Source organism: Puma concolor, chromosome C1, assembly GCF_028749965.1.
Source record: "Puma concolor isolate L17-30 chromosome C1, mPumCon1.1.hap2, whole genome shotgun sequence".
Lineage (NCBI taxonomy): Eukaryota > Metazoa > Chordata > Mammalia > Carnivora > Felidae > Puma > Puma concolor.
This window is the reverse complement of record NC_141674.1, coordinates 41,228,083-41,241,168: the sequence shown is the minus strand read 5'-3', so window position 1 is coordinate 41,241,168 and position 13,086 is coordinate 41,228,083. Positions and strand designations below refer to the sequence as shown.

General features: G+C 48.3%; 1 protein-coding gene across 12 annotated transcripts in view; it reads left to right on the top strand.

Annotated features, from left to right (window-relative positions):
- Positions 1–12,618, top strand: part of TTC39A (tetratricopeptide repeat domain 39A) — a 54,883-nt gene extending 42,265 nt beyond the window's left edge. For 7 of the 12 annotated variants that reach the window (XM_086716944.1, XM_025931413.2, XM_086716939.1 and 4 more), the window contains exons 12-18: positions 779–940; positions 5,532–5,623; positions 7,791–7,911; positions 9,922–10,093; positions 10,498–10,612; positions 11,707–11,823; positions 12,352–12,618. In XM_086716944.1, the coding sequence (XP_086573070.1) occupies positions 779–940; positions 5,532–5,623; positions 7,791–7,911; positions 9,922–10,093; positions 10,498–10,612; positions 11,707–11,823; positions 12,352–12,475 (903 nt within the window). In that variant the 3' untranslated portion in view covers positions 12,476–12,618. The remainder of the gene's footprint in view (positions 1–778; positions 941–5,531; positions 5,624–7,790; positions 7,912–9,921; positions 10,094–10,497; positions 10,613–11,706; positions 11,824–12,351) is intronic. The other 5 variants (XM_086716943.1, XM_086716941.1, XM_025931421.2 and 2 more) reach the window with 3 other exon arrangements.
- Positions 12,619–13,086: the final 468 nt, after the last annotated feature.

Genomic DNA, 13,086 nt, shown 5'->3' with positions numbered 1-13,086 from the left:
AGTGCTCCAAGGGAGAACCAACAAGACAGCAGGGTAGGAGAAGCAATTCTGAATGAGACAGTCTAGGAAGATGAGGGAGGAGGTGGCATTTGTGGTGAGTAGGATCTGGCAAGGAGCTGTAAGACTGCAGCTCCCTGCAGAGGGAGGTCTTTGAGTGAGGCAGAGTGGTGGGAAGGCCTACTCAGGGCATGACGATGGGCACTGTGAATGGCACAGTAGTGGTGCCAGGGTGTGAGATTGGCACCTTGGTGGCCTGGCTAAGGAGTCTGGACTCCATAGGTGGGACGGAGCCAATGAAGGGGTTAGAAGGGGAGGGTCATGGGTCTGGCAGAATACCCAGGAGGGACTGTTACAGTGTGGCGTTCTGGGGTCTCCAGCTGGCCCTGGATCTGATTCCTCAAGCAGAAGGACAGATGCCCTAGGTCCGGTTCCTTTCATGAGAGCTACTGGAAACTTTGGAGTCTGCTCTGAGGCGCAGACATTATTATGCTGCTTTAATATTAATAACTTTCCACTGCCTCCTATCCTTCCATTATAGCTCTATCCCATCCTTTCATTTTGTGCTGAAAGACTAGAGTCCCAGAGTTGGGCAGGAAGTGAGACTTAGTGGGTAGAACTAGGACTGGAGCCCAGAATTGTCCCATCTCCCCAGTGCTGCGGCCTGCCCTCCCTCCCTAAGCCTGGCACAGGGCTAGACTAGACCAGTGGAAAAGGCTGGGTCTTCTATGTGATGTGGTGGGGTGGTGGGGCCATGAGACTGACCAGCAGGTGCCCACAGGCCATCCAGCGGTTCGAGGAGTGCTGTGAGGCCCAGCAGCACTGGAAGCAGTTCCACCACATGTGCTACTGGGAGCTGATGTGGTGCTTCACCTACAAGGGCCAGTGGAAGATGGCCTACTTCTATGCCGACCTGCTCAGCAAGGAGAACTCCTGGTCTAAGGTGGGCTGACACCAAGTGTTGGGGTCATTGGGGGACCGGGCCAACACAGCCTGGCCATAAGACTCCAGACCATAAGAGCCAAACCCTTAACTGAAACCTGAAAATCAGCTGGAATTTTAAATAGAACCATAAATTATAATAGGTTGGAAGGAACTAAAGACCATGAGGAGCAGATAAAGTTTAGAACTACAAAGCATCAGTCAACAGTTTTAGTCATAAGGGACAGAAGCATGGCTCACACTGTCTAGGTGAGTGCTGTCCAACAGAATGTTCTATTATGATGGAAATGTTCTATTTCTGCTCTGTCCATTGTGGTAGCCACCAGCCACATGGGCACACTGAGCACCTGCAGTGTGCTAGTGCAACTGGGAAACTAGATGTTTTCAATTTTATTTAATTTTAATTAGTTCACATTTAAATTTAAAATGTCACACGGGTTTAGTAGCCACTGTATTGGACTATGCAGGTAAAAAACACAAAAGGCTCTTTGGTTCATAGAACTAAACATTCTAGGCACATCTGATTTCAGGTACAGCTGGATCCAGGAATTCAAATTATGTCATTTCAGCTTGGCGTTTTTCCATCTGTGGCTGTCCTCTGCTTTGTGACATCTTTGCTATGCAGGCAGGTTCTCTCCATGTGATAGGCAGGGTGGCCAAGGACTGCCTGCTCCTAACTCAATATCTTCCCTTCAGTTTCAACCATAGTCCCACAACAGAGGCTCTTGGGTCTAGCAAAGATCACATTTCAGTGCCTGGAAACAGGAGTGGGAAGACTCCTCATGGATCAAGAGTAGAAGGGTGGTTCTCTGGAAAAAAATGAGGTGATGTCCCTATAAAAAGTGTTGGTTTGGGGGGAAGCATTAAAAAGATACCATGAAGGCAAAGTAAAGCAAAGCAGATAGATGTCTACCATAGGTGAAAACTTACAACATTAGGGGAAGTGGTAAAATAAGTACTAGATGTTACCATCATAGTAACGATAGCACAGAATTCTGAACCAAGAGTCAGAATCATAGAGATCATCAGAGAGCGTCCAATCTGGTATTGGCAAATGTATAGAATATGTGTCTCAGTGACCTTAAATCCCTCTCGTCCCTCCCCACCTCTGCATGGAAGTCCCTTTTCAGTACCCCTGCCTGGAGACCAAGCTGAAAGGAAATTCTCTAGGTCCGGGGCAGGCAGAGCTGGAGGAGGGAGCAGGCTTTCACTGAGCTCTGTGTGCCCAGCATTTGCCATTCCCTCCACACTACACCCACTGAGGTAGAAGTTATCTGCATTGGACGCACAAGGGACCTGGAGGCCAAGAGAGGGTATGTGACTTTCCTGGCCCACACAGCTGTTGGTGACAGACACTGGATTTGAAGACAGTTCTGTGTGATTCAGAGGCCTTTGCTTTTCCCTTGTTCCTTAAGTCCCACGGAGGAGGCCCCCCTTGCCTTGAGACCACCCTGCTGTTGAAGGTGTACTCTCAGACCCAGCCTTTGTGGGCCTGACGTTCATTCCTCTTCACCTCCCACTCCCAATGAGAAAAACAACATCAGGGAAGGAACCTTGTTGAACTGAAGTGACCTAGAAGCCTTCCTATGGTGGAAGGCAGGCAGCTGGGTTCACCTACACAGGGAAGAGGCCTGGGGTGGCCTCACAGCTGCTGTGAGGAGCAGAGACCGCGCCAGCCTCCCAGGTGTCAAGAAATCTGGACATGAGTCAACTCCATCTCCAGCCTGCTGTGTGACTTTGAGGTGGTTGGTCCCCTTCCCTCTCCAGTGCTTCCCTCAGAAGTGTTTTCTGGGAGTGGGGGTTGTAGCGCCTCGAGTTCGGGGCCTCATTCATTCCTAATCTGTAGCATTTGGCCATCAGAGTCCACCAACTTCCAGCTTTAGGTACTTAAGCTTATGGTCACTGCCATATGCACCAGCCCCTCTGCTCTGCATTCCTCTGCCTGAACTGTGCCAAGCATCCCTGTGGAGCCTTCACTCCTGTGCTCTGCGACAGTGGTGTGCTCAGGGCTATAGTGGGGGAATCCAAGAGGAACTCACAGGCAGCCCTGGGTAGCCCAGTCAAGAGGACAGAGGAGGAGGAATTAGGGTGGCAGAGTGGAGGAAGTGGAGCCAAGAGAAAAGCAAGGACAGAGGCTCAGGAGCTAGGGTGCTGCCAAGAGGTTCTGTGTCACCAGGTGAAGGGGTTTGTGGGTGGCAGTGCAGGCGGCTGCAGAGGGATCTCCCCCAGGCCACTGGCTGTAAGCTTCTTGAGGACAAGTACTGTCTATTTACACAGACCCTGGTAGAGTAATGCAGCAAAATAAATGTGTGGAGTCATTGGGCAATCAGATAAGCCTGGGAGACAGGACTCCCAGCAGGCGAGGCGGCAGTGTGGCTGCATAGCATCCTTTGATAACTTGGATGTCTGTGGGTCTCAGAACTCTAGGTTACTTTATCCATCCTAACTTCTGGTGATTCAGTGAGGGTAAGCTGTTTGGGGTGGCTGAGGGGTAGGATAAGGCTCTTGGAGGAAGCCCGCGGCTGAGCCTGGTGAGAAAAGAGAGTGGCTTCCCAGGCAGAGGGATGGCACAGGACTGATGGGGAAGGAATGGCACAAGAGGAGCCAGACAAGCAGAGGGCCTTGAGTGGCTGTTAGGCCTTTAGTCTAACAGTGGGGGAGCCCCTGATGTGTGTGGCTTGGATCTGTGCTCTAAGAAATCCCTCCTGCAGTTGCTGGCACCCCATGTGCCGGGTCGAAGACATCCAGCAGTGAACAGAGCAAAGACCCCTCCATCTCAAGGCTCATATTCTAGTGGGAAGAGGGACAAGAAACACACAAATAGATGTGCAGTGTAATAATGTCAGGCTGGTATGTGTAGTAAAGAAAAATCAGGCAAGGCCTGTCTGAGAAGACACCAGAATGAAGTGCAGGAGAAAGCTATGTGGGTATCTTAATGAGGAGCATTCCAGGCCAAGGACACTGAAAATGCAAGCATGAGGGAGGGGGAAGCTGAGTGTGTTTGATATGTTCTGGAAACAGCCCCGGGGCCATTGTGGCTAGTGATGTGTGTGAGGGGGAAACAACAGGAGATAAAGTTGGAGAGGAAACTGAGGAAGATAGGGTAAGGGCTCATAGTCCATTGACAGGGAGTCTGGATTTTATCCTAAGCATGATGGGATATGAAGATTTCAAAGAGGGACTGACATGATCTGACTTTAAAATATCAGAGTGGCAATGGGGTGGACATGGCTTTCAGGGACAGGGGTGGGAGCAAGGAGATGGGTTAGGAGACCGTATGGACAAGGGCAGTAGAAGACATCCCTGGTGGCTTGGAGCAGGGACCCAAGGTGGAGGCTGGTTGCAGTAAGTGGGATTCAAGAGCTATAGGAGGTAAGATCATCATGACTTGGTGACTCAGTTCCAGGGCAGAGAGGGAGAAGGTAGGGATGACACCAGATTAAAGACAGGATGGGCAACAGTTTCAGAGGGGGTAGATTCTTCCCATACCCCCTCAAAGACCAGCCTTTCCTCATTTTTTGAAGGGTGGGTGAAAGTGTGGAGGGCAGAGTGCAACTGGGAATAACCCTGGCTTCAGCCTGGGAGGTGCCCCTGGTGGAGGCTGCTTTCTGCCTTCTCCTGAGACTAGACTCCAGGATGTTCTGCTCCCTTTCCTTCTCCACCCCCTACACTTCTTTGTAGACCACCCGCAGGTACTTCCTCAAGAGCCCCAGCTAGCAGGAGCTGAGGTTCAAGGCTTGGCCACTGGAGGGCAGTACAGAACCAGGTTCCTCTGGTGTTGGACTTCTGGGGAAGGAATGTATCTGGAGGTGGGGATAGGGGTCTGCACAACTGCACCTTCCCTGTCTGGGTTGGCTGTGGATCCAGTGGGCAAGGCCCTTAAAGCCACACACACTTAGCATCATTTCCAGCTCTGCTGCTGCCCCCCCCCCCCCCCATAAGTTCTGCAGTCCCAGGAAGCAGAGGCGAGGTACAGATTCCTTTCTAACATGGTCTTTTGAATCCTGTAGGGTGGTGTATGTACAGTGCCTGGCACACAGAAAGGCAGGGACCCTGAACCGACCCCTGACACACTCTTGCAGCCTCACATCTCTTTTACACATTCTATGATTTATGCTATTTATGCTATTTATGCTATGATTTATGCTTCTTACTACACATCTCTGCCCCTCCCTGGATTTGCTGAGGCTGTTGCCCTTGCCTGAAAGGTCCTTTTTCAGATCTCTGTGAATCTTCCCACTGGTTCTCAGGGGTCCAATCTAAAGTAATTGCTTCCCCAAAGCTCTTACTGTCCTCTTTGTATATCTGTCCTTGCCTCAGCACTGCCCTGCCCTGCCCTGCACATCCACTAGTTGCTTGAGTCCTTCTCTCCACTGCTTCAGAGGGAGGGCAGCTACTTTAAGTAGACATGGGCCTTTCCTGGACTTAGCTCCCAGCTCAAGTCCTCAAGGTACTTCAGCTTCCTTACCCTCAGTTACTCCCCTGGAGCTTGGCTACTGTGCTGGCCTAGTGAGGTCTGAATGAGGTATCTGTGCCAATCTGGGGCTGACTGGAAGGCCGGCTGCTCACACCTGTTGCTCTGCCTTGCACAGGCCACCTACATCTACATGAAGGCTGCCTACCTCAGCATGTTTGGGAAGGAGGATTACAAGCCGTTCGGGGATGATGAAGTGGAGTTGTTTAGGTGGGTCCTACCAACGCACTCTATCCTACGCCTCAGCCACATCTGCCCACAGCTGCCCTGAGCTGTAGGCACTAGGGAGGGTGGTGGTGGGCTTCTTAATTCCCCTGGTTCTGGGCTCCCTGACCCTCACTCAGGATTCCCCATGTGCCCCATTCCCTTCCATAACCACCATCTCCTGCTGCTGCTTGTTCCAGCTCTTTGAATCTGTTCAGAGGCCTTTCCCCCCATTTCACGAAAGTGGTTTGTCAACATCTTTTCCACTGAGTCTCTTTCTTCTGGTCAATGGGACAGATGTGGACACTGCTGTCCAAAGAGGTCAAACAGGATGAAATCCACCCTCTGCCATTTCTTAGCTGTCACTGTGAACCATTTCAGCAGCTATAAAATGGGAATAACAACTTCTGCCTTGCAGAGTTGTTTTGTGAATGAAATAGAGACTATATTTAAAACCTTGGTGTAAGGCCTGGAGCCACTAAATGTTGGCTGTTTTTCTTAGTCTGTATTGCTATTTGCCTTCTGCGAAGTGTCTAGAGCAGGGCTCAGCCTCAGCAGGCTGAGGATGGAGCCTAGGGCCTTCCTCTGGCCATGGGTGAGGGTTGACCCTAATTTGCAGACCTGGAAGTTGTGGTAACCTGAGCTTTCAGCTACTGTTGTCACAGTCGTAGGGTGTTTATCATTTATCCAGTGCCTCCACTTCTCAATCTCATAACTCTTCCAGAAAGCCTGTGAGGTTAAGTATCTGTGGGGAGGAAGGATCATTTTTTTACCCTCTACTTTTTTAGGTTCTTAGCTAGAGACTGGCTGAGACCACCGCCCCCCCCCGCCCCCCATTAATAAAAGATTAACAAGAGAAAAATAAACCAGAGTTTAATAACATGTATACCTCCTATACACATGGAGAGACCCAGTTTTTCTGGAAAAACAGTAACTGAAATCGCCCAAACCATCTCCAGCTAAAGATAAAAGATGTTGGAGACAGGGAGCCAGTTATGGGAGGTTTCCAGGCAAAGCACAGTAAAGGAGGGATAAGGTTGTTATGCAGATTTAAGTCTCTGCCTCCTTTAAGAGTTTCTAGGGCTTTTCCTCCTCTTCCAGGTACAGAGGAGATGCCCCTACAAATGGAGGTCTCCCTTATAAATGTTATTGTCTCGGGCCCCTGGGTGGCTCACTAGGTTGAACATCCAAGTGTCCGACTTCAGCTCAGGTCATGATCTTATGGTTTGTGAGTTCGAGCCCAGCCCCATGCCTGGCTCTGTGCTGACAGCTCAGATCCTGGAACCTGCTTCAGATAGTGTCTCCCTTTTCTTTGCTCCTCCCTCCACTCACTCGTGCATGTGCTTTCTCTCAAAAATAAACATTAAAATTAAAAAAAAAAAAACAATGTCTCTTACAAAAGAGAAATTTCTACTCGGTTTTCAGAGCTTTTCCTATATCTGCTGTCTCTTAATCAGCCTAAAATAATCCTTATGTCACACAGGCATATTCTGGGGTAACAAGTTCTACTCCCCTTCATATCATTATCTCCAATTAGAGATGAGAAAACTGGGGCCCAGAGAGGTTCCATAGTGAATAAGCAGGGGAGGTGTTTGGCAGGGAAGTCACAACTAGATCCAGCTGTTTCCTGGGCCTGGATGGCTCAAGCCTGAGGGTCACAGCCACGCCCAGTGCCTGTGGCACAAATCAGGAGTGTGGGATGGAGCTGAATTGGTGAGGTTTCCCCCGGCCCCCCCCCCATGTGGAGGCTTGCCCAGCTGCACACATTTTATTCTGCCTTTGGAAACAGCTGAGGCCACAACTCACGTGGCAGGACTTAATTAAAGGTTTGATCTGTGTGGTCTTGGGCAGGTCCTTCCCTTTCTCTGGGTATTAGTCTTCCCTGTGAAACTGGGGTCAGGCTTCTCTGGCCTTCTGGAAATGAGGCCTGGGAGTGGTGAGACAACTAGCAAAGCAGGCCTGGGGAGTTTGCTGACATTCTCATGTCTGCCAGCTGATGTGGAGGAGGCCCCTTGCCTAGCCTCAGGAAGTGGGCAGGCCATAGCCACAGGCTGAGTCCAACCCTATCCTATAAACTTGGGGAACCAAAGCCCAGAGAGGAGCGAAGCAGAGGCTGGGCAGGTTGAGGATCTCGGTCCTTAGTTTTTTCTCACCCTCTTCATCTCTTTCACAGAGCAGTGCCAGGCTTGAAGCTCAAGATTGCTGGGAAATCTCTACCTACAGAGAAGTTTGCCATCCGGAAGTCCAGACGCTACCTCTCTCCCAAGCCAATCTCGTTGCCAATCCCTGCTCTGGTAAGTAGGAAGGTCTTGACTGTCTCTGCACTTGTTTGGGATTGTGGGGATTATCTGAGAGCCAGAGATACAGCTATGGCAAGGGGGAAGTGGATGAGGAAGCAAGACCTTCATACCTCAGGGGCCTGGAAAGGATTTCAGTTTATCTGAGACTGTTAGGGAAGCATACAAATGAGTCTGAGCCATCCCCTGCCTGAGAAAGTCCTGGTCTGGTGGGGCTAGGGAAACAGGTGAGCAGGCTTCAGATGCCTCAAGATGAAAGAGCAGGTTCACACCCCTGTGCCCAGGCAGGGGCATCACTCAGCTGCTTCTGTTCCCACCCAGTGTTTCAGTCTTGTCACATGATTATAATTGTTTACACTGTCCCCCTCACTGGACCAAGCTTTTGAGGCCTGGGACCGTGTTCTGTTCGCCTCTGAAATAACAATAGCTGACAGTATTACTGGGCACTTGCTGTGTGATCAAGGCTCTTTACACCCCTTGCCTCATTTGGTCCTTAAAACAACTCAGAGTAGGTGCTGGTGTTATCCTCATTTTAGAAATGGGGATAATAATGCCTAATAGATAAGTAGAAAGATGTCTAATAAATAGATATAAATATAAAAATAACTTGTCCAGGTCACACAGCTGGTGAGTTGGGAATTAGAATTTAAATCTAGAATGGTTCCAGAGCCTATATTCTGAACCAGTGTTGTATGATGCTAATTCCATGCATGATCTGAGCTGGCATCAGAAGTTTCCAGCTTGTTAAAAGAGTGTTGTTTAAATACTAAGGTAACCCAAAAAGTAGAAAGGGCACTGCTTTTTTCTGGTCCTGGCTCCACTATTCACTAACAGTGTGACCTTGGATAGGGTTCCCTTTCCCTTAATGTAAAATATATACCTTGCCCATTTCATAGAGCAGTTAAGAGAATTAGCTGATAAAATGTGTTAAGTACTTTATAAATAAACTGAATATTAATACAGAACTTCTATATCCTGGATATCTTTAAACAAATTTTGAAACTGCTTATAGTTTGAAATGCATAATAAAACTATCATATGGGGGGGTATGGGAAGGAAAGGAATGGGGAAGCAACTATACCAAAAATTTAGAATTTCCCAAACTGTAATCTGCAAAATGTTTATTTATGCCTAAAATAGTTTTGTGGATTAAATGTATTCAAGAAAGTCTAAAAAAGTTTATTTGCTGTATACACCTTTTGGAGTCTTTATGTAATAATATGTTGTAAGTCGTCAAGAGTAAGCATGAAGATGATTTTTTCCCTAACTTAACTGGCCACAGGCCTCTTTTTTTTAATGGAATATTTGCTAACTTGGGACTATATAAACCTTTTGAGGAATACTGGTTCTAAACTTAAATTCCATCCCTGGAGTATAACAAGAAACATAATAACATCTTTATAGAACTTTTTGTATACAAATCACTTTCACATCTATTCCCTGGTTTCATAGTTTAGGAAATGCTAACACATTTACTATAAATGAATATTTAATTTAGTATTCTGAGCTTCCTGAGAGTTGAGGCAAAGAAAGGAATCCAGATGTGTTTCATAGTATTTATGAGGGTAACTCAAGCCCAGTGCCTTGAGGGAAAAGAGAAGGTGACACAGTCTTAAGAGCTATTGGAAATCCTGAAGTGCTTAAGTAAATATGGTTCCTCCAATATTTATCCTGCCAGCTGGAACAGGGAGGACTTCCTGGAGAGTGTGGGTCAAGGCCTGGTCCTCAAAGTATGGGGAAAGAGTTTTGACAGAGAGGTTTGGGAAAGAGCTGAACACCCAGGGAAGCCATGAACAGAAGAGTAATTGAAAACTATGTGCAGCTGTGAGCAGAACATCAAGGATATGGGCCCATCTTAAATCCACACTGGTGTAAGGTGAGATCCCAAAAAGTGATGAGGCTCCCTGCCATGATCCCTTCAAGTCCACAACTACATAGGCTGGGCTGAGACTTGGCATAAAAGATTAAAACTATAAGGGCTTTTAATCTGAGCTGCCCATTTTACAGCTGGGGAAACCAAGACTCCACTGGGGAGGAAACCTGACTGACTTGCTCCCCTACCCTCAGGAAATGATGTACATTTGGAATGGCTACGCTGTGATTGGGAAGCAGCCTGAACTCACAGATGGGATACTTGAGATTATCACCAAAGCTGAAGAGATGCTGGAAAAGGGCCCAGGTGACTACCCTCAAGCCTTTGAACTTGCTAGGCTGAGTCAGACCACAGGTCTTTAAAGTTTCCCTCTACCAAAAATGTCCTTCCTCCTCTATCCAGGTAATGAACCTTTGCCTTTCTAGACTGAGCTTCAGTGGCAGTTTCTCTGAGCTGTCCCTTGTCCCCCAAGGTAGGGTCAAGGCCTCCTCTGGGCTCCCACAACCCCTGGGCCTCCTTCAGTCAATCCTAATCTCACTGTACGGTCATTGTCTCAGTATCTGTCTTTACTTCCCAGATGTGAGCTTGCTGAGGACAGGGACCATGTGTAAGTTACCTCTCTGTCCCCAGGGCCCAGCAGAGTAGGGGCTCCGTGCAGGAACTGTTGCAGAAATAAACAAGCCTGTCTTCCCTCACTCCCCTGTTCTCAGAGAATGAGTACTCAGTGGATGATGAATGCTTGGTGAAGTTGCTGAAAGGCCTCTGTCTGAAATACCTAGGCCGTGTTCAGGAGGCTGAGGAGAACTTCAGGAGCATTTCTTCCAAGTAAGTGCTTCTGAGGCTGCTCCCACTCCAGATGGCCTACTGCTGGGCCCACATCTCCTGGGTAGAATTGGGTTTCTCCTTCCTCACATGCATTCCAGTGCTTGACCCTAGCCTACCCCCATTCACTCACTACACTTTTACTAGTGTCTCTTCTATGCCAGGATTCTTGCTGGGCAGAGATCATTCAGAACTCATCCCCTAGGGCCACCAGATTGCCCAACTACAGGGGTGCATCCACACAAAAGTTTCAGGTGAATGGTGCCTCCTGGAGTTTGTAATTCAATTCCACCTTTGAGGAGCACAAATGTTACAGATAGACAGCTATAGGCAACTCAATCTGGTATGACCAGGGCTGTTACAGGAAAGCAGAGAGGACAGCAGGTGCCCTGAGGAGGGACCTATATGTAAAGCAAGATACCAAGAAAGGCTTTCCAGGGATGCCATTTTAACTGGGAAGTTCCATCAGGCAGAGAAAGGCAGGAGTTTTAAGTAGAGTAGGTACAGCATTCTGCAAAAAAGCCTGGACACAGGAAAAATACCTGAGGTTGGGGTGACAGTGATTAGGTCCTCTGCTGCCTGGGTGAAGTTATAGAGGGAAAAGGTACAGATGAAATAAGGGGGACTAGACTGAGAAAGTCCTGGATGTTTTGCTTACATGGCTAAACATGATCCTGTAGACAGAAAAGATCCAGGAAGGTGACTGGGCAGGGCAGATTTGGGCTTCAAAAGGATATCTCTGGCAGACCAACGAGAGTGAGTCAGAAGGGCCAGAATGGAGACCATAGACTTCCCAATTTAGTAAATCATTTAACCTGGACAAAGGGCATTGGGGACAGAGGCAGGCATGGGCAATACATGGCATGAGCCAGAAGTTGTTAGGGAATTGGGGCTCTAGGTGCAGAGGACTGGAAGCCTCTGCGGTGGATCTTAAGCCTTTCTGTGGCTATGAAGGGAAACCTCCTCCAACCAGAATTCATTATCAGGAACCCCCACTTGAGGTCATGGATTAGATCCTCCCTCTGGGGGAAGGCTCAAGAACCTATAGGATGTCTCAAGGGCAGAGCCTATAAGACATGTCCTCCTCTGTCCCACAGTGAAAAGAAGATTAAGTATGACCACTACTTGATCCCAAATGCCCTGCTGGAGCTGGCCCTGCTATTCATGGAGCAAGGCAGAAACGAAGAGGCTGTCAAACTCTTGGAAACTGCCAAGTAAGGCTGGAGGCTTGAATAGCCTTGGTCTTCCTCCCCCCTCAGGAGCTTCACCCTGGTTGGTGGCAGAGGAGCACAGGAAGCAGGAAGAGAGGGTGCTGGCAAGGGCATTATGGCAGTCCAGAGGCCAGGCCTGTGTCCCTGGGTACCCAGCTCTGGTGTAGAAGGCAATTCCCTCATTATCTGCCAGTGAGAATTGGAATCCCAGAAGTAGGGAGTGAATTACCCAGGGTCACAGCACAACTACCTGGTCACACCCAGGTCTCCTGCCTTCCAGCCTCATGCATTTACTTCTTCAAATCATTCCCTCAAGCTTGGGGACTCAACAGGAATAAGACTGGTTCCAGAGGGTGAGGGACTACCCATCCTTTCTGTTAATCCCTACTGGGCAAGGCCCAACTCTTTTAGACAGACCAGGATTTAAGCTTCTAAAAATCTTCCTTGGCCTAGTAGGTTCCTATAGTTCAGACTGAAGGAAAAGTACTTCCTCGAGCAGCCTTTTATGTCTGATTCTCTGGTCTCTTCCAGGCAAAACTACAAGAATTACTCCATGGAGTCAAGGACACATTTTAGAATCCAGGCAGCCATACTCCAAGCCAAGTCTTCCCTAGAGAATGGCAACAGATCCATGGTCTCATCAGTGTCCTTATAGTTTTATGCAGCACTCCCAGGCTGGAAGACAGCTGGACAGAGCTGGAAACATTTCAAAAAGATCCCCTCCCCCTGCCCTGCCTTCGGGGTCCACCGGTGCTCCAGTGGGATGGCACAACATTTGTATTCATGCAGAAGAGAAGTCGGCATTTTCACCAGTGTGGCCAAGGGCCTTTACCAAGGACAGAGCAGGTGGAGCCCTCTGCCTGCCCTATCACACATACGGGTACTTGTTTTTCACTGTGATGTTTAAGAGAATGTATGAAGAGTTTACATGTTAGAAATACATTAATGGTATCACAGTTGGCTTAAAAAAAAAGTAACCAACCACCTGTAAATCTGTTTTAACCCATTCTAATCTGGAGGTAAATCTATGATGTCCAAGACCAAATTGCTTTTCAAAATTCAGCAAGGTCTCAGCTTCCAGGGCTGAAAGGACCCTTCGGAGGGTCTGTACCTCAAAAGCTTCAAGGCTTCTGAGGGGTGGGCATAGAGGTTGCATACAGACACCCTCTACCTTACGTCTTACACTTCATTTTCATTCTCTTAGTAACTCTCCAATTAAAAAAAATGAAAGTTGTCTCACTAAAAAGACATGTGAGTCCATCTGTA